We start from the raw sequence: 21734 nt of genomic DNA on the forward strand, positions 1-21734 counted from the left end.
CTCACACTGAAAATTTGGCCTTGGTAATGGAAAGAAACTGGTTAGAAAAAGGAGGGCACCAAAATTACTGACCAATCTACAGGTATTTATTGAGCATGTACTACGTATCCAGTCATGCAGTGCTGCCAAACAAATAAGATGATACTTGTTTCCATAACTTTTCACGTTGCTAAGGTAATCAAGGGAGAAGAGTGCGTAGATAATGACACAGAGAAGACAACAACAATGGAAAGATAAACTATTTGAGATTGATGGTAACTAGAATATGAGTTCAAAGAAAGCTCTCTGCGGGATATTACATGATAAATGCAAGGATGTCAGCCTGGAAAGATACAAACTTCCGATTGAGGGTCAGTGGAAAACAAAACTGATTAGGCAGAGTTTTTAAAATGCTGAAGAAAAGTAACATAATGAAAGCCTGTTTTATTCTATACATAGAAGTAAAAATTTGTCAAAGGAAAGAGAATTAATGCAGGTATTTGACAGAATCATTCAATTACTGAATCAATGAAAAGTTCCCATGCTTCCTTTGATGCCTCCTTCTTTCCACAAACAGTTACTGAATACCTACTATCTAGGAGGTAGTATGTAAGATGCTGGGAATAAGAAATCATTAAGATTAGGACTATACTTGGTAGGATGAGAAAAGGTCAGTGTAGATAAATCTCGGAAGAGAACCAACCAAGATTATTTTTACTAGCACTATTTTATCTTCTTTTAAGTGAGCAAACTGTATTCTTATTACAACTTAAAAGATTTTACAATTTTAAGAGTGAATCAAATCGACGCATTTACGACATTTTAGATATACATTCACATCAAAAGCACACATTCCTAAACTCCATCCTGAAAGAACCAATCACTTAAAAACATACTAATTGAGGGAGTTTAGGGACTTGAATATAATTTAAGTTTAGGCACCTGAAAAACTGTGCTAGACTAACTTGCACACGAGCCCTCAGATTTAAAATACCCTAGCAGCTTTGTCAGCTGCCAGAACACCAATAAGAACCAAAAATTAATCCAGGTTGGAAAAAGGGAAAGTGGGAATAATTTAGAAGTACATCAGGGTTAGAAGAATATAACTGACCTCCAAAAGGTAATTCGACATTTATAAGAGCATGTAACCTTGGGCAAATGACTCTACCTTCCTGCATCTCACTCTCTTCATCTGTACCTCAAAGGGTTCTAAGAGAGGATTTGTGAGTTAACATAGAGAAAGCGTTTAGAATAGTGCTTACACAGAGTAACTGCCTCATATGTCTTATTATTATTGTAAAAGCATCTCTTCAATACCCACTTAATGAACAATAATCCCTGCAAAAAGTAAACAACAGCTCTAAAAGAGAGGGAGTGTTCAAAAGTAGCACAATAGAAGAAAAAGTAGGAAGTCACAGAATTGTGTTAGTGATCTAAATGTGTTTAGGAGAGGAGAGGTAAACCAGAGGTCACACCAAATGCGTGTTTTAAATAAGTATATGGAAAGAGAAAGAGAATTATAATCTATATTTAACAAAATCTAAATAACTTCCAACCACTGTACATCACCCTAACAGAAGTTAAACTAATAACAAAGAGTATACTTCTAACAATATAGAATTTGGAATCCCATCACAATGGTTTGTTCAGCTTGTGTAAGTCACAACTGATTGGACACAGTCCCTGTGGGCATGCCATTTCATCCAGACTGGACGGTTCATTAGTCATAATTACTATAACTGTACAGCCGAGACTGCAGTTTTATCTCATCATACATCTTTGATCAAGCTGCTTCCATTTCTGCTTCATCAGCATTTGAAGTTACATTACTGGAGTTTTTTATTTTCCATCAGTGATTAACACAGATTAGGCTGTTCTATCAAAACATGGATTTGGTCTTCACGTCTAGTAAGGAGGGCCCAGATCTGACCACCATTTGACCTCTGACACTTCAAAAGCACCTAAACACCATGAATCATCAACTGAAATCCAGAACGTTACAGAGAAAATTAAACAAAGAAAAGAACTGACCTGTGTTAAAAAAGTAAGACGACTGGACTTATCGACATTGAGACTAACCATATTTGCTGCAGCTTCTCATTAAACATTAAATCACACATCAGAAGAACACATCATACATATTAATTGTTTCACAATGTCACTTTGGAAAGACTCATATCACAATTAGTGCTTCTCTCAAACTATAAGCTACATAAAGAAATTTCCCATGAAGCTTGAAGACAAAATGATGTAGAAGATTGTACAAAAAAAGGTTAAGGAACAGATGGATAATAGATTTCACTGAACACTAAAGCATAACATACTTAGTTTAGAAAGGAAAATGTTGCCAAAACATGGTTCAAATGCAAAACACTGAATGAAATTGATGTGTCAGGAATTTTTTCTTCCAAGTTCCACTGGAGAACAATAGGAGACTAAAAGGCCTGTCTCACAATTTTTGTGTCTCACTATTTTCATGTGCAAAGTGTCCCTACTGTAGGCTGCATGAACACTCATAACCGACAGTTACATGCAGGCACTGAGGCTGCAAAAATCCCAGAGTAATTAGCGTTGTCTGAATGCAATGACATGTGTGTTCTCATGGTCCTCAAGACATGTCAGGCCAATAAGATGTATATGAAAAAATATGACAAGCATTGCAAATGCCCTTCTGAAAGGTCTTACACTTTTGGGGGAACACTGAAGAAATAACACATGTCATCTTCTTTTCGTAAGCAGTATATTTAAGATTAAAAGATCTAAAAAGACCTTTTGAGTCTTTTTGTTAACTATAAAGCATTTATTCAATATACAGCGATGCAGTATGAAAAAAAGTCCACTCCATGTTTCTCTCGCTTTAAAACTTTCTTAACACAAGTGATTTTGTGCAATGGCAGTATATGTGCCCATTCCCATAAGTGACAAAATAGGGAGCATATCTTATTAACACTGCTCAGATTCTTTACATTTTAAAGAATCTTTACATGTTAAAATAATATCTCTTAGTACTGGACATATAACAACTTAAAGTGTGCCAACAAATGCCTTAGAATTATGCTTGCATTCTTCTAATAATAGAGACTGTCAAACTGACTGCACTAAAAAGCCTTTGTTTTAGGACACCTAATGCTTCTGCAGAGTGATGCCTACTGCTGAGCCCTCTCTCTAGGCTGTAGCAGTATGCTGGAGCATGCACTTGCTCCAAGAAAGACATTAGTCATCATTAACAGAAGCACTGACACCAAATCTAAGTGCCTCTCCGCAATGACCAAGTGGCAATCATCTTTCTCTTACACTGTCACTGCTGATTAGGATTTTCTTTCATGAAAATTTAATTTGTCCCCCTTTCTTCAGTTTTTTTTTTTTTTTTACATTCCTATAAAACTCTGCATTCAGGAAAGATTTCAAATACAGCAAAAGACACTGCACCTATAACATAGCTGACAATATAGAGGTTACAAGATTCTCACTAAATATTTTATCTAATCCAACAGAAAAACACAGGTTAGCGAATGAGTGACAAGCAACAGGGAGAAAACCATGACTCTAAAAGGAATCCTGCTTTTAAGAATCTGTAGACCTCAAAGGAGGACTAAAGCAGGAGACCTGAATAAAGTTCCTCTAAATATTAGTTACATAAAACGAAAACTTCTTTAAAACTGAGATGGTCAGATTTCAATAGCAGCCATCTTTCACTATGTTTCAGTTGCATATTTTTTCATTTCTTAAGAAGGAAGACAGGGGTATTCACACAGACATGTCACTGCAAACTCGAGAAAATATTTAAGCATCCATACTATCAGTGTGCATTAACATGCTGGTTATGCAAAAAAAAAAAAAAGAGTGGGGGTGAGCGGTGGTATTTTCAGTTGCACTGGACAAACAAAAGTGATTCATGTGGCCATGCATGGTACCCCATGACTAGATGATACTACAGACTTAAACTGCGGTTCTGTACAATATCACAGTGTTAAACAAGATATCAGAGCGATAAGTTATTTAAAGGAAGTTTTAAAAAACATTTACTTTTCTGTTTTATTTCAATTTGTTTAAAGTTTTCAAAAAAAATGTAAGCATGTGATAGTTTGCAAGGATCCTGGTACAATCCAAACTCCCTCTTTCTAGTTATAAATAATATCTTCTCTTTATATTACTTAAATTTTGTAACAAAGGAGATGTTGGCTTAAATTTAAAATATTTCTTATATTATTTTATATCCCTTTTAGAACATGTGTACTTTTAATCAAAACCTGTTACACTTTTGTGTTTAGGTGAACATGAACTGTACTTACCTTTAAGTGTAAATATCCATATGAAAGCCTTTTAAAAAAAGCATCAGCCTCACTTCTTTTTAAATTCAGAAACAACCATAATTTATCAAACTTTAATCATTATATGTTCAATTTCTGACTAGTTTACTGTGAAAAGTAATTTAAAACAAATTTGAAGGTCAAATAGTAACTGCTTAGTCTCTAATACATCACATTTATAAATGGTTTAAGTTTTTTTTCTACTGCAGTTGAAACATTTCAGAAGAAATTAGGATTTATAAAGGATCTTTACAGGCAATTTCTAACTACTAAACTTTTATAAGTTCAGAGTTATCATGAATAAGTAAGGATCTAGTCTAAATTAAAAGCAAAACCATGCAATAATGACCTAATTGTGCTTGCAGAGTATCTTTACAAATAATCTGCTCATTTCTTAATTTCTAAACTAAGTAAAAATGTTTTTTGAATTCTCAAAAGCTTAAAAGTAAACTCTGCTGAGTTGCACAGAATTTTACAAATCAGGATTTCCAAAACTTGCAACAACATAATTACTAATTCTGAGGTCCAGTACTGAAATCCAGTACGTGTTCAAGTAGAGAAGTTTAGCTCTGTTAACTTCCACCCCTCAACCTAAACCTCCAAGTCACTTGTCAGTTAAGGGTTGGGCGATTTATTGACCGGCCCTGGATGCATACTGTCAGGGCTGAAGGAAATATGAGAGAGGGTTGTGGCGACTGTTCTGGAGCTCATTGATAATGACATACCTGCCTCTGTCACCCATTACCCATACTACAAACTACTTAGACCTAACTGAAAAATCAATAGCCTACTTGCACTGGTTCCTGTGGCTGCCTCCTTTGATTGTCAGCTCCTGTCTAGGGTCAGCACTTACATGAAAGGGGCTGTGACTGCCTGATGCTTTCAGGACAACCTAACGATATGAAACTAGCCAACAGAACAGTAAATTCTGTCTCTCTGCCCTCCTCATCAATTAGGCTTTGACTAGGCTTGCCTGTAGAAACCTGACCTTTTAAGTTTAGGTGAATATGGACTAGCTGAACACACCATTGCCCTCAGCACTGAGCCAGGAAATCCACTGACAGGTTAAACAAAACAGAGGGTTGTAACTGTCATAATTTGCATTGCACTTTCACGCCAACAAGGGTGTTATCAGTAGGGGCAAGCCCTGGAACACACAACTCCAGCACCCTTAAGCCACACTACTCATAAATTTTCAAGTGAAGTGAGATAAAACATAAATTCACAAATAGCAATGCATTTCTCATCTCTTAGTCTTTCAGGCTTACACTTTGCAAACCCACAGAGTGTCCATCAGCAACGCTCTCGGTGGTCAGCTGCCATGCCTACTGCATTAACAACGGATTTCCAAAGAATACAATATAGACATAAAAATAACTATGCCCATTGAAAAGCTATTTTAGAGTGAATTTATAATAAAGCAGACAGACTGATTGATCTATAACTCAAAATGAGAACAATTAGATCTCAGTATGCTGTCTTTTCCTGTCTCACTTCCCTCCCTCCAAAAATATCCACAAGCTCAGACAAATAATAAGTTATCGCATAAGTGAAGGGAGGTGTTGAAATTATTTCCCACCATGCTAGTCTGATACAGCATCTTTTACAGTTTGAGGGAAAACTAAGAACATCTGTAAAATAAAAGATGTTAACACTTTCATGCTTGTCAGATCTTCTGATGAAAACAAGTGAAAACCATGAGAAAGTAGCATAAAACTTACTTTAGTGACTCATGGTTTGAAAACCATTTCCCTGCTTGGGTCTATCTTTTATCACAACATAAATATGGTAATGTTATAGTTGCTTAAAGCAATGTCATTTCTCTAAAGAGAAGACCAAACATTCCTTTTTTTAAAGTTCATTGTGAACTTGAACTTTATTTGGCTTCAAGAACTAATATTTACAGATTAGCTAATCTTAGTGAAAATATCAGAAACACTGAAAGATAATTCAACAATCTGAGGAAATAAACACACCTGCCAACCCTGTCTACACTTTTAAACACATACAGTTTTGTTAAATATATAAGAATACACAGCCTGTTTCATTTTCACACTTCTGTGATCCAATTCTTACCAAGCAATAATTAGCATACTCTTGCAATTTATTCCAACTTGCTAGTGGGATGTCCCTCACAACTGTCTTCAATCTATAATTTGCATTTTCCCCTAAAGTCTAAAATATGGACTATAACCATTTGTAAGCTTTTTTTTCTGTGATTATTTTCACATTGAAAACTTTCAGAACAGCGCTGAAGCTCTAAATGTGTGCAAAAAGATTTCTGATTTAAAATCAACTGCTAAAGAGACAAACAACAACTCTGATCACGTTGCGGTAAGAAATTATAGATTTCTGACTATCTAGAAGAGGCAGAAAACTCCTCATCTGTCCCCTCATTTAACAATTAAGAAAACATGAGTAGAGATAATGACTTGATCAAGGTCATTCACACAACTTGTAACCAAGAAAAGGTAAAAATTCAGGGCTTTTTATCCCCTAGACGAATGCTGTTCTAATAAGCTACCCACCCCAGTAATTTTGCGCTTCCCTTATGGTTCAGCTGGTAAAGAATCTGCTCGCAATACAGGAGACCTGGGTTGGAAAGATGCCCTAGAGAAAGGGAAGGCTACCCACTCCAATATTCTGGCCTGGAGAATTCCATGGACCTTATAGTTCATGGGGTTGCCAAGAGTCAGACACGACTGAGCGACTTTAAATGTAATGTACATCTCCCTGTATCTTATCTATCCAGGTAAGCTATGTGACAGCCAACTTACATTAAAAAAAAAAAAAAAAAAAAAACACAGCTTTGTATTTCATTAATTAAAAATTATTAAATATTATTAAATAATTAAAAATACAATTTACAGAAAGTTTTGACTAATTTGAAGGAAAGATTAGATTTGTAGAACATTTAACCAAGGTTAAATAACCAACAGAACAAATAACTATTAGAAATATAACACCTAATGAAGTAAGGTTGGAACCCTTTACTTATCTAATGAGATGATTAACTGTGCATCTGGGAGTCTTTCAGGTCCTCTGTGCACCTATCTGATAGCAGAGTGAAAGGGCATGGATTGTGTCTGTCCCAGCAAGCAAATCATTTGGAAAAAGTCACAGTCGTAGATCAAAGATTTTTCACTCTATCTAGGCTGATTTAAACCTACCAACCCAGGTTTTGTCTACAGACAAAACCAGTCAAAAAGTAAGAGAGTGATTCTTTCGGATCCAAAGATCATAAGGGAAGGGAGAAACGGCAAATTCAGAAAAAGAAACAGACTGGCAGAATCTTGATATACATAGGCCAAGACAGCTGCTTTATATCCCAGCTTCATTTCACATGGTTAAAGGAAAAGTTTCCATTCCTTAGACCATCAAATATTATTTCATTTATACTACACAGATGTCTTCTATATGTAGATTAGAGCCAATGAAGGATTTTTGTTGTTATTTAACCACTACCAGGAATCAGAGAAACCTCTCAGCACATCACTTTTACTCAAATTCATAGTGTTTAAAGGAAGGAATACGCTAGATTTTTTAACATGTTCATTAAAAATACCACACAGTCTATTAAAAATTTCCTGTATTTGTAGCAGAAGATGGATTCAAGATTACTACTACTACTAATTATACAGATGGAGTGCTGCAGAACCTATATATCTCAAGAAAAACAGATGCTGAAAAGAACTAGTTTTCCTGAAATGTAACAAAAACTTACCTACAATATGCTTAACTGATAAATTTTAAACAGAGATACACAAAATGACTCATATGGACTGAAAGAAATACGGAACATAACACCAAGTCTTACATTTTGAACTAAGCGCAGCTCAGTACTGGCATAATCAACATCCCTCCTCTCCATCATCTGTTTCGTAAATGTCTGGCACTGATCGCAAGAGAAAGTAGAAATGAGAGTGGGGATGGCTCTGAGATCCCAAGAAACATTCTACATGTGACTCAGTACTATTATCTTATGAAACAAAGGAAACCACATCTTCTTTATAGCAAACAATTCAATGTTCCAAATAGAACTGAATGTAACTGAAATGAAAAGGCTTATCTAGCATCAAGTTTAATAGTAACAATCTTGATTTTCTATCTTCTGGAAGTGATATTAAAGGCCAGTAAAAGTTTGTTTCTCAAAGATGGAGGAGACACAAATTATAACCCACTAATTATATATAATCGTTAAGAATTGGCTTTAATAAAAGCATACTTTCATTTGTTGGAAATCATAGTAAGTCATGCTGTCAATGTTATTAAACAGGAAAAATATATACCTCAGAGTATATTAGTAAGATAAAATTGTTAAAATGAATGAAAGAAGGAAGAAAGGAAAGATGAAGGAAGGAAGGAAAGAAGACAGACAAGGTAGACTTTTATTTGTTCAAACTTTTCAGAACTGTCTTAGAGAAATAAAAGAATGTGACTGCTGAAGCTCAAAAATGTGTATATTTCTTGGTAAAGTTAAAAGACATAAGTGAAAATATAGTAAATTCAATGAAATACCTTCTGAAAAATAATCACCAAATTAACTTAGACTGTCTTAACACTGCATATCCTAATGCAATGATGTTGCATTTACATTTCAGTCAGGCTAAAAACTGCTCACTTCCATTTTCCTGAATACAAGTTCTTTGCTCTATCATCGTCCACTTGATGATATTACCTTATGAATAGCTTAATAAAGTACTCATATACACAGTTGGTACTAAACTTCGGGAAAAAAACATCTATTTTCAATTGTATTATCCTACTAAATTATACTTGTAGAATTAGACTTGTAGAATTAGACTTGTAAAAGCTTAGTAAGTATAAATATCACTAATCAAATATATTATCCAAGGTAACCCAAACAAATTTAATTCCACAAAACAATATTCGAAGGTACATAAAAGTATTTTTCAATAGAGTTTGAGGCTTCAGTAATGCAAAGTTAAGGCCATTCCTTTGACTTTACAGAACACTAAATTGAAACTGTTCAAACTAGAACAATATCCTTGACTTACCAATCAATGTGATTACAAAGTTTGAGTTTCTTCTTTTTTTTTTAAGCTATTTTGTGAAAGAAATTTTAAAAAACAACTTGTTTTGGTAGTATGACTTACCATTTAAATAGGAACTATCGTGAACTGCTCAAAGAAAACACTGAATGACTGATTATTCTCCAGATTGATATCAGAGTCATAATTATCAATAGCTTATAAATAATTTCTCTGACTCTTAGGAGTTTTGGAAAATTAGATCATCTGACAGAGAATGAAAGAGAATATAATTTTACTTTGACTTTTAATACAATGTGCATCATATAATCCTAACAGTTGGTGCTGTTAAAGCTTACGGATATTTTAATATCTTAAGTAATGAACTTTCATCAATTAATACACTATCAAACTATGTTTGGATTATTCTTATTTTTACTTGAATAGTTTTTAAATTTGAATAGTTACTTATTTTACCTTTTACACCTTGATCCCCAGAAAAGAATTTTCTTCTTAAAAAATATTAAGCATTTTGATAAATACACTGAATGATAAAGCATGTAAGAACCACACATTTAGCAACTTGCATTGATATTTTTAAAGTCAGATTTTAGAGGATAAGAATATATACAGGTAAACATGTGATCTTTTGTTTTCCCAACAGTTGATATTTTTAAGTCAATAATCTGATTATTTCTTAAATAATTCTAAAATGTTTTCCTGGAAAACAAAACCATATAAAGTTTCCATACTCTTTAGGAAAGATTATTAAAATACTATATGCTGTTTCCAGGGATAATAAATTAATGGGTATCTTTTAAGTCCCAGTGATATGATAAAGTAAAACCTGCTCTGAAGTTTAACTCAGCACATTTCTAAGTAAAGATCAGCAAAAAAATAAAAGTTTAAGGATTCTGAATTCCCTGGAAATGTAAACAGGATTATAACTGTCAGATGTACAGAAGCACTGGCTTCGGCCATTAGTTTGGTTTTGCTCTGAGAAACACAACATGAACTACTGAATCATTTCTTTTCAAATCTATACATTCCCTGCAGCAGTTCAAGCTTCATGAGCAGTGCAAGAATGTATAAAAATGACAGGCAAAGAGCATCACTTTTCTTTTTCTCTCATACTGTTTGCCTGCAAATGGAAGACAGGGGTGTTTCTCAAAGAACTGAAGTTGAGGTTGCTTAAGCCAATTGCTGAAGGAAAATACGACTGAATTCTCTATGCAAGAAAGTCCTGTAATTGGACAAACTGAGAAAATCAAGCACTGTAGTATTATCCCAGAATAAAGTATTATAAGATTAACATTCTAACTTACTTGCCCATCATTCTTCAATTAGAAATATTTTCAGCTTAAATATTCTGTCAACTCATCACCTTATTTTAGCACCATCCATACAGTACCTGGTTCTGCTTCTGATTTTAAATATAAAAAGCCCTTCAAATTAAAATATACAATTTTTTTTCAAAAACACTGTATTTGTATAAAGAGTTAAAATTTTTATTCCCAAATTTCTGTACGCGTGTTTCACTGCAAAGGGAAATTCAATTAATAATTAAAAGTTTATTTAACCACAACCAAGTAAAAATAGGATCTAATATATGACCTGGCTACTCTTCTGGAGCTTAAACATTCACATTTTTCAAAAACTAGTACAGTAATTGCTGTAATTTGACTCTTTTTTTTTTTTTTAAGGAAATGGGAACTTTTCAGACTAAAGTTTAAACATACATATTTGAGTTTATAGTAACTAAAAACATGCCCACCTCAGTATCTTCTATAGTCTCATAAAATGTTCCTAGTGTAAGGACGATGAAGGTAAATCCTAGAGAAGTCTGAAGGTTATTGGCCACATGAAATCCAAAACAAAATATTCAAATCACACACTGCATGTCCTCCTCGTTTTAGGAATGTCTGTAGCCAGACCAACATGATAAGTCTGGGCAGAAGCATGCTGATGTTGGCACTGCCTAAACCAAACAAACAAGATGTTTAACAGTCAAATAAAATGTCCTGCAGCCTCCCTAATGAATTTGTCAAGGACCATCAGATTCCGCTCCCCCTCTTTTGCCTCATTAACTCAAGTATGATGAGACGGATTATAACAAGAGAATACAGATCAATCGGTCTGAAGACTTGAAGTGGCTTTTAGCCTCTAGAGTTTCTTTCTCTCACTTGGTCTCCTTTAATAGAATACGGTATCTCCTGCAGAAGGGGCTGCCACTTCGTTTTAATACACCATCAAGGAGCTGCTGATGGACTTCTATACTAACATACATAAAAGCAGAGGTGACAGGGGCTCTTCAATTACAGCCTCCTCGGATACCGTTTCCCCCTTCAATTATTCAACCAGAGGAAGAGCGGATCCGCAAACACACAGCTGAAGCTGCTCGGAGAGCGGAGGCAGCCAGAGAGTTGGGGTGGGGGAGGGGGGAGGAAGGGAACCAGCAAGAGGGAGCATTATTTGCTGGAAGTGTTTAAGTTTATTGCTCAAATGATGTTTCTAATTAGTACCACGGCAATAAATTAAAGTCGCCTTTGTTTAACTGATTTATTATTTACTAGAGCATCTACCTCGGACAGGGTAAATTGGTAATGAATTGTTTTTAAATCAAAACATTTGTAACGTTTTATCATCCCTCGGCCTCAGTATGTAAAAGTGGACCAGTGAGGGGACAAGGGTCGGACGAGGCTTGGCTCTGCTGGCCGAGCCGGGAGGAGAGGAGGCGGGGGTGTCCGGCGAGCGGCGGCGAGAAGCTCCATGCGGCCCGGGCCGCCCCACCCGGGAAGGGCGCGCGGGCGGAGGGCGCCGGCCCGCGGCTGGGCGCGCGGAGTCGGGCCGTCACCCGGGGCCTCGGGTACACGCTTGCTCCCCGGGGCGTCGCGGCCCGGGCGGTCCACGCGCCAGGCCTGAGCGGCTCAGACTGGGGGCGCGGAGAGAGGGTCCAGGAGGGCAGGCTCTGCACCTCCGGCCCCGCCGCCAGTCTCCGCCCAGCAACCGCCCTCGGGAGAAGGCACGCGGGATCCTCCGCCGGCTTTCACGCCGCTCCCGCTGCCAAGTGCGCCTCCTGCAACTAACACTGCCCAGAGCGCCTGCGGCCGCGGCCAACCGCCCGGGTGCCAACGGAGCCCGGGCGCCCGCGCGCGCGGACCGCGGAGCACCGGGTCCGTCCATCCCCCCACGGCCCGGGGTCCGACGCCAGCGGCGTGCCCGGGAAGGCGGGAGACCGCCGGAGCCCGCGGCCGCCGGCGCCACCGACACTCCCGAGAAGTCACTACAGCTCGGCGTCCCGCGGACTTCTCGTTCCAACCCCGGCCGCTGAGATGCATGGCGGACGACAAATCCGACTTGATTCAAAAAGGACAAAAAGGGCAAACTTCATTAGAAAGGGATCTATAGCAACAAGAGTGAAGGGGTGACAAGATGCCAGTGGTCTGCACCAGACATGTAAGAAAGAGGTCCAAGTGTCTGACAGCAAGCACCTGATGAAGCAAACTTTCCTCCGCAACTGAATTCGGGTTCACCTGGTTCAACCTTATGAGAGCAAGTCAAACCTTTCCGCGGGGTTTTGCAAAGCCTCACACAGTTTGCAAAATGAAGTCAGCACAACCGGCTTCATAGATTTTCATTGTTACAGCATTCTCAGAGAACATAAGGTCCAAAATCTAACTGAAAGTATCCCCATCTACTTGATGTGTCCTAAAAAGACTGGGAATCCACACACCTAAGGTTCAAACATAAACCTTCAATTCTAAGCAAATCAGAAACACTGTTACAGCTTTTTCAACCAAAAGTACCTAAAGGCTACCATGGGTTCAGCTTGAAAGACTAATACCTCGACTAAAAAGCACATGCATGAGTCTCACTGAAATGCCAAGGGAGGAGTAAGCCATCTGTGTAATCAATAACAGAATAGTTTATAGATTTTTGCAGCAGTGAAGTCTTTTAAAAGCAAGAGTCAATTATGAAAATAAAATGATTTTACAAGAGAAATTCTGTACTGCCTGAAAAACATATTCAAAATTAGATTTGTAACATAACTTTAACTCAGGTTCACATTTACTTCCCTTCATTTTTATTAAGTTTAAAATAATTTTAGCGGCTTATTTTAAAAGTATATCCAACAAAATTCTACCATATATAAATCTGTACCATTTCTCACAATTTAAACATATTTTCTCTCTAATAAGTTAGTTCTTGCAACAATTAATATTAAATATATCTTAATCTTAATTATGAAGTAATTATAAAACAAGGTACTTGCACTATTTGTGTCCTGCCTTGTTTTTCAACAGCATATGGAAATTACTGAAAAGAGATTTATGATTATAAACCTTCACCCCATGTCCACTCCCCCACCCCAACTGCCCAACTGGCGCACACAGACAGCAATTGCTAGGGTTCTTGGCAACAATGGGAGGGGAGGGGAAGAAAAGGAAGACTTTGCCTGAGGAGAAAATCTAGAAAAATTTAGGTCCTTTCCCAGATTTCCCTTCCTCCTTCCGTTTGCCTTGAAGCGAAAGTAATTTTGTTAGAGTTTGCACCTTCTTCACAATGCTGATAGGAAAGGGGAAAAAAAAAGTGAACCTTTCTGAACCACTGCTACTCTCCCTTGAATCACTCCAGCCATCTCCAAGAAGTCCCTTCTCTATATACTCTTTTTCTTCCTGGCAATCGATAAGAGAGGAGGATAAAGAAGAGGGGCTGTAAAATGTGTGTAAGCGGCTGACTTCTACCATCTCCTCCTCTTTTCTTACTTCTCGCTTTCCTCCCTTTCTTTATCAAGGGCAGCGGTGGCTGCTACTGTTTGCCAAGCATGCCTGTCTTCTCTCTGGGATTGGCCACAGCACTGACAGCTCGGATAGCGATTGTAGGAACTGAAGCTCCACCCCCTCATGATGGTCCTGGACCATTCATAAACTAAATAACTCCAGGAAACAGCAAGGGAAGAGAGAGAGATTGGGGGGTGGGGGGGGCGGGGAGAGAAAGAGGGAGAGAGGGAAAAAGACAGGGAGGGAAAGGGAGGGAGGGGGGAGAGGGAGGGAGGGAGACGGAGAGAGATTAGGAGAGGGAGAGAGAGAGAGAGACATCGGAGGGGAGGAGGGAGAGACGACTCAGAAAGTGGAATCTGCACAAGCAACCTAAAGGGGGAGGAGAAGAAAAATCCTGAAGTCGTTATAACTAAACCCCAGATGCAACGCAAGCAAGGACTTCGTCACACTAAAACAGATTCTGTGACAGCCAAATTTATAAATTACGAAGCAGAAATGAAAATCAAAGAACTTCCAGAGGTTTGCACCTAGAGAAAGACAAGAAGGACCCACTGCAAACAAGCGAACCCAGTCCAAACAACGCCTCCAGTAGGAAAAGAGGAAAACCGCTACCAGAGGACCCCCGAGCGGAGAGCAGACCTACATACTGGGAGTGCAGGGCGCCTTAGAACCTCTGAGCGTGCTGCGGGCTGAGTTGCACTTCGCTGCTCTCTGGACATTAATTACACCCTTCACCTTCCATTTGGGGGAGGGCAAGGAGAAAAGTGCTCACCTAAGCTGAAAAGAGAAGTGCTACCAGCGTGGGAGAGAAGTTTAAGAATGAAACACTGAATGTTTTGCTTTTATTTTTAAATTTACTTCGGCACTTAACAGACCTCATTTCCAGATTTCTGGACCATCTCCGCTGCAGACGTCTAAACCTAACCTCTTGGTAACCTGAATTTTCCCGTCTCACCCTGTCTTTCCCCACCCCCCTCTTTCCCTTCATCTTGCCCGCAGGCACATCTTCATTTCACTTATCAAGAGAAAGGGGGGGGGGGGGGGGAAGTCCCAGCAGGTACTTTTCTTTTTCAAAGATCTTTTTTTTTCTCCCCTTCTTATTTTCTGGAGAAGAAAAAAGCTTTCAAAAGACGGGGAAGAAAGCGCTAGGCGGCTGAAGCATCAGCCGGTCAGCCCAGGTGGAAGCAAGAGTGAGAGTGGGGCTCAGGGGGAGCGCAGTGCCTCTTTCGCAAGCCGCAGGGCCACCACCAGCGCCTGAGCCTTGGATCCCTCAACGTATTGCGAGACGCCGGTGTACAGCCCGGACCTGTGCCCCAACATGATCGCCGCTCAGGCCAAGCTGGTTTACCAGCTCAACAAATACTACACCGAGCGCTGCCAGGCGCGCAAGGCGGCCATCGCCAAGACCATCCGAGAGGTCTGTAAGGTGGTCTCGGACGTGCTCAAGGAGGTGGAGGTGCAGGAGCCTCGCTTCATCAGCTCCCTGAGCGAGATCGATGCCCGCTACGAGGGTCTGGAGGTCATCTCGCCCACGGAATTCGAGGTGGTGCTCTACCTAAACCAGATGGGCGTCTTCAACTTCGTGGACGACGGCTCGCTGCCCGGCTGCGCGGTGCTCAAACTGAGCGACGGGCGGAAGCGGAGCATGTCTCTCTGGGTCGAGTTCATCACGGCGTCCGGCTACCTCTCGGCACGCAAGATCCGCTCCCGTTTCCAGACGCTGGTGGCTCAGGCGGTGGACAAGTGCAGCTACCGGGACGTGGTCAAGATGATCGCGGACACCAGCGAGGTCAAGTTGCGCATCAGGGAGCGCTACGTGGTGCAAATCACTCCTGCGTTCAAGTGCACCGGTATCTGGCCCCGCAGCGCGGCGCAGTGGCCGATGCCCCACATCCCCTGGCCTGGCCCCAATCGGGTGGCGGAGGTCAAGGCCGAAGGGTTCAACTTGCTCTCTAAGGAGTGCTACTCGCTGACCGGCAAGCAGAGCTCCGCCGAGAGCGACGCCTGGGTGCTCCAGTTTGGGGAGGCTGAAAACCGCCTGCTGATGGGCGGCTGCCGAAACAAGTGTCTCTCGGTGCTGAAGACGCTGCGGGACCGCCACCTGGAGCTGCCGGGCCAGCCGCTCAACAACTACCACATGAAGACGCTGCTGCTATACGAGTGCGAGAAGCACCCGCGGGAGACGGACTGGGACGAGGCGTGCCTGGGGGACCGGCTCAACGGCATCCTGCTGCAGCTCATCTCCTGCCTGCAGTGCCGCCGCTGCCCGCACTACTTTCTGCCCAACCTCGACCTCTTCCAGGGCAAGCCCCACTCGGCCCTGGAGAGCGCTGCCAAGCAGACCTGGAGGCTGGCCAGGGAAATTCTCACCAATCCCAAAAGCCTGGACAAGCTATAGGGTGCCGGGGACTGCTTGAAAAGCGACACGGACGGGAATGCTCTCGAACACACGACAGACACACAACTCGGCGACAAACTGCGAGAACTCCAGACACAAACTTTTCTGTCAGCCACCGAAGAGGAACGGAACCCGGCAGAAGACTTCCTTAATTCACAAGCAAACAAAAAGGAGAGCAGACCCACCACCCAACCAAAATCACATTCTTGCACACAAGTGATCGTTTTCTTCCAAACAATGTGAATTTAAAAGGTCACACAAAAGAAGCAATCGGACTTTGCCACCACAGAATGAAACCCAAGGTACATTTTCAAATCAAAATATAGTCGTTTCTCCCTTTTCCTTCTCTCCCCTTCTTCTCTCTCTCCCTCTCCCACCCTCCCCACTTTGTTTTGGGTTGCCTGAATGTTGTCACCAAGTGAAAAAAAAAAAGTATTTAATTATATGTAAAATTCCTCTTTTAAACAAAGTTTTGCTGATGTTAACTGTATCTCAGTGCCAATGTCAAATGTGCCCCTCCTTCTCCCACACCTTTTCCCTCACCCTAAGCAGTCTTGTTGAAAACAGTAATAAAAATATGACTTTACATTGTAATTGACTGATTGTGGATTGTTCTTAAATGAAGGCAGGTGAGAGCACAGTTTGTAATTTATAATATAAAGACGTGAACTTGAGGAACTAAATGCAAGAAGCTTCCATTTTAACTCCAGTCTGCAAAATTTACAAATGTAGGACATTTTGTAGATTTAACCATTCAAGTTTCCACCAAGAAAAAGGAAAATATTAATTTTACACAACTATGTATTTGTTCTGTAGATTTTCAGATTAAAAGTAGTATCTTATTTCACACTTGAAAAAAGAACAGATTTTGTATGGTAGAACTAATTCTGATCCTAATTTTAATAGAAAAAGTTTTTTCACATTAAAAATTAAGAGACTTGCTCTCTTATGCTATAATTTAAAAAAATCCCAAGCCTGAATTACAAAAGAAACATTTATGGATCTTTTCTGAATAGTTAACACAATGAGTTAATACTTAGCTTCCAATCATTTGTTCTCTTCAAGTTTTAAATAATATGAACTTAACAATTAAATCAGCAACAGTAAAAGAGAATAACATGGATACAGTAATTTTCCTTTCCCCCAGCAAATGGTGAAATGAACAATCCAGATTTATAAATTACTTCAAGTTTTTAAATGCCTTAGTGATAAATGCTGTAACTATGATCATCTTTTTAGAATCCAAATCCCAGAATTATTCAGAAGTAGCTTATAGGCAATTTAAATTTTAAAAAGTGTTTCATACTGTTTTTATGACCAAAGAAAAATTACATGTAAGTAGGCTCCTCCTCTTTCTGCCTTTCTAATGTATTCATTTAAACATTTCAACTTTAACAAAGGTTTCTTTCTAATTCAAGGAAATAACTGATTACAAAATTAAATAATTAGTAAAACTGAAAGCATCCCCAAGGTTCTTCTTTATGCTGAAAGTTACTGTATACTCCATTAGACATGCTAATACAAGGCACAGGTACTGAATACATGTCAGATTTTGCTCTTTAATTTTATTCTTTGGATTAGCCCATCTTTTAACTTACTGAGAAAATCCATGAATGAGAGATACAAAGAAGAATGCTCTACAAAGCAATTTTAAAGATCAGAGAAGTCAGAGTGGGGGTCGCAGGGTATGGAGGGATGAGCAGCAGGATAGCAGAGATGGATGAAAACAAGGAAGCTACTCAGAGCTCTAGTGCCTAGTTCAAGCAGGCTTCAATTTTTAAGATTCCCAGGTAAAAACTCCACAGCAAAAACCAGTTCTGAGTTAGAAATATAAACTTTGATTTTAGCAGTTCTGAAATCATCTCCACTCTTTCAACCTATACCAGACCTTTCTCAGGTCTCTCTTCCTGCAGACATAGAACAAACACTGTAACAATAACTGGGTCAGGCATATATACCAGTTTTTAAAATAACACAAATGAATTTATTCTCTAGGGAAAATGTTCTGATTTTTAAGAACAATTTCAAAGCAAGCAGAAGGTACTTACATTTACAAAGAAATGACGTAAGGGCAAGTGTTTAGTTGAAAAGATAAAAATTACATTTTAAAATGACCATTTTTTCACTCAAGAAAGTATATAAAGCATTAGACATGTCTTCTCCCAAATGTCCCAGGAAAGAAGTTTTAAGAAACAAAAATTCCCCCAAATTCAGTATCTTTTTTCCATTCTTATTTAATATAATGCAGGTATCACCAACAAGAAAAGAAAAAACTCCAGTGCCTCAATTAAAAAAGCACCAACATCTATACAAAATCAAAAATTCTTCAAATAAGGGACTGAAACATTTTACTAATATAAAGTAGCTACAGTTTTGATTTCTGTACATTTGGCAGGATGCAGCAGTACAAGGTCTGTGATTAGGCTCAAAGATCCTATATTACACAAGCAGCAGGGGAAAAAATAATTTAATGATGCTGCACAGAAAAAGATCAGACAGAAACAGAAGTTATAACTTCCCCCAAAAAGGAGTCGATAACTTCAAAGAGCCTAATCATAAACATTGGCAGAGGTTTTAACAATAAGGACAACTCATTAGATACTTTTAAAATAAATCACATTTTAGACTTTACGCCATGTATGTCCCAAAACATAATAGAATATTTTGAATTAAATTTTGGCTTTTCACACACAAATCACTATAAATTAGAGAGTCTGAGTAATTTTGGTTACTTTCCTTTCCTGAAGAAACTAAAACAGGTTTTCAGACATTCCAGCCATATAACAAAGTAGAAATTTTTCCTAGCTGATATAATTTCAAAATTAAAGTTTTCTCTACATTGGATTAGCTGCATTCTCAGACTCAAAACAATCAGTTCCAGCACAGACTTCCTTTCATACAGTCTACCAAGTCCCACCTTAATAAAAGCAGCAATGCTGAACACCCAAGGGCTATAAACATGCGTAAGACAACAGATGATTTGTAAAGTTTTAAAAAATTATAACATTTTCATTAAGAATGACTTTGAAACTCTTCTAAGTCACTAAATTTTAATAATTCAGATGTTTACAAATTCAAAGAATTTCCTACCAATAAACTCAAGAAAAAAATACACATGTGTGTGTGTGGACATACACCACACATGACACATACACACTAACAGCCTGGAAAAGAAATGATTCCATTTTTAAAAACCTCTTCTCTTTCCACAGGTTACTTACTTTGCTCATTTTAAGAGAGACTCAGAACAAATTCTACCATTCACTTTCATGAAATAAACCTAATACTGGCTTTACGGCTGTGCTACAAATGTCTCTTAGTAAAATAAAGTTGCCAAGGTCTGAAAAGTAATCAGAAATACATTTTAAAGGGGAAATTACATTTTCATTTAAGAATAGGAAATTATGCAGTGCCTTGTAAAATCAACTACAGGTAATGGGAAACAGAGGTATCTCGCACACACAAGCCATGCTTGCGTGCACGACAGAGTAGTAAGTCATGTGGACAAAGCAAGCAGAGTGATATATTGGTATTATATCCAGAAAATATAAAGGCTAAACAAAATAATTTCACTCTCAATCTCACTGAATTGTGTAGCTTAATTCACCCTGGACCCTTTGAGGCAAAATATATTTTATAGACGATATTCCCTGAGGTTCTTCCCCCACCCCAGAATGAGCTAATGATAAATGCAATTAAATGGAAATTGTTTCTGAATCTAAATGAACTTCAATAATGTAACTAGCTGGTAAGGGAATCATAAGCTAAAAGAGATAGTTGCCTTGCATACAGGCAGAAGCAATTCATCAAGAAATTCAAACTATCTCTCTCAGATTTTACTAACGCCAGTCTTACTCAACAGCAGTCCACCATCCCATCATAAGAAAAACAAAAATTCCATAAAAATGAAACCCACTCCTCATCTTCTCACCTTGGGGTCGATTTTCTTGAAGTTAGGGTCTTCTTCATCCACCTCAAAATAGAGTTCGGAGGAGGTGACAGAAAGAGTGCCCTTTACTACAACAGAGGGGGCCACAAGCTGAGCCGGTGTGCTCAGGCTAACAGGACCTGCCAAAAGGAAAAGACAAGCCGGACAAGTTGGAGTGACATTTTTTCAAAAAATCAAGTGGATTCAGGCAGAAATTTCATACAGTTTTTAAGTTCTCTCCTCTAGCAAACTGCCAGCCAACCCTTTTTACATTTACGAATTCTGCCCACCCCAAATCCCCCTCTGAAAATGCAAAGTTAGGGTTCTTATATTAAGAAATCTATATATAAAAGGAGGTTAATCATAACAGTAAACTACAATGCAATTATTTTACAAGGAGTCTGCAAAGCTTTGGTCTAATCTCCTGGTTAGAAGGTGACTCTGCCTAAATAAGTCCATCCACATTCCATTTAGAAAACAAGCCTCAGGCTATCAAACAACATGGAACAACAACCAGGAGCAAGGAAGACTCAATAGGTTTCGAAGGCCAGAGGTTAGCTTAGTGTTTGGCTGAGGCATGATTATAAAAAGACCACCAGCTTATTAGTGAAGTGAGAAACGTTAAACCATATTATCTGATAAAGACTTTGTGCCAGGCTGACACAAAACCTCTTCCATAACAACTTTACCCCATAAAAAAACTGAGAAAAATACTTCTTTTCTAACCCTGCCCTTCCATTGTTAAATATTGTTCAATGTGTCCAAATCTAATATTAGTGTAGTTCGGGGACTCTGGGAGTAAACAGCTGGAGGGTGGATTTCCAAGTGAATGAATTTTTATTGGAATAATCAAATCTCCACAGGGCTTATCAAAGAGACAAATCAGCCTGCTACTGAAAACAATGGATTCACTACAGATAGAAGAGCATAAAGTATATTAAAGCCAAACCTAAAATAAGGATTAAAAATAATGATTATACATATATATACTTATGTAATGATAGATGTAGTAAGGTTTTGAAATTCCATGTAAATTCCTCACTAGAAAAATCCTATAGGTGAAGAAAAAAGCAAGACAAGACTGGCATTTATAGTCTTGAATTAATATAGTGCCTACAAACAAGGTACACCTATTCAGGTAATCAATGGGTGAATAAGTGTTTCAAAATTCAGATGAATTGACACGTCTATCGATTGTTGGAAGGGTGTTGGTCCTTAATCTCACATCAATCTTAATGTGTGCCAGCAGGACAATAGGAGGGATGCTCTGCGGAGATCAGAGCAGGCTTTGCCCTCTATTCCCAATGTACAAATACATTGTGTTTGCAGATGGGGAGCAGATAACTG

The 21734-nt window shown here is 38.8% G+C and overlaps 2 protein-coding genes across 3 annotated transcripts in view; one reads left to right on the forward strand and one right to left on the reverse strand.

Annotated features, from left to right (window-relative positions):
• Nucleotides 1-21734, reverse strand: part of LRBA (LPS responsive beige-like anchor protein) — a 725050-nt gene that overhangs the window by 287952 nt on the left and 415364 nt on the right. For both annotated transcript variants that reach the window (XM_061142480.1, XM_061142479.1), the window contains exon 40: nucleotides 20391-20527. In XM_061142480.1, coding sequence (XP_060998463.1) covers nucleotides 20391-20527 — 137 coding nt within the window. The remainder of the gene's footprint in view (nucleotides 1-20390; nucleotides 20528-21734) is intronic.
• Nucleotides 14305-17030, forward strand: MAB21L2 (mab-21 like 2). Its single transcript, XM_061142478.1, has 2 exons — nucleotides 14305-14992; nucleotides 15175-17030. The coding sequence occupies exon 2, from the start codon at nucleotides 15380-15382 to the stop codon at nucleotides 16457-16459; it is 1080 nt and encodes a 359-aa protein (XP_060998461.1). The 5' UTR covers nucleotides 14305-14992; nucleotides 15175-15379; the 3' UTR covers nucleotides 16460-17030.

The sequence above is a fragment of the Dama dama genome, chromosome 5, assembly GCF_033118175.1.
Source record: "Dama dama isolate Ldn47 chromosome 5, ASM3311817v1, whole genome shotgun sequence".
In the NCBI taxonomy this organism is placed as follows: domain Eukaryota; kingdom Metazoa; phylum Chordata; class Mammalia; order Artiodactyla; family Cervidae; genus Dama; species Dama dama.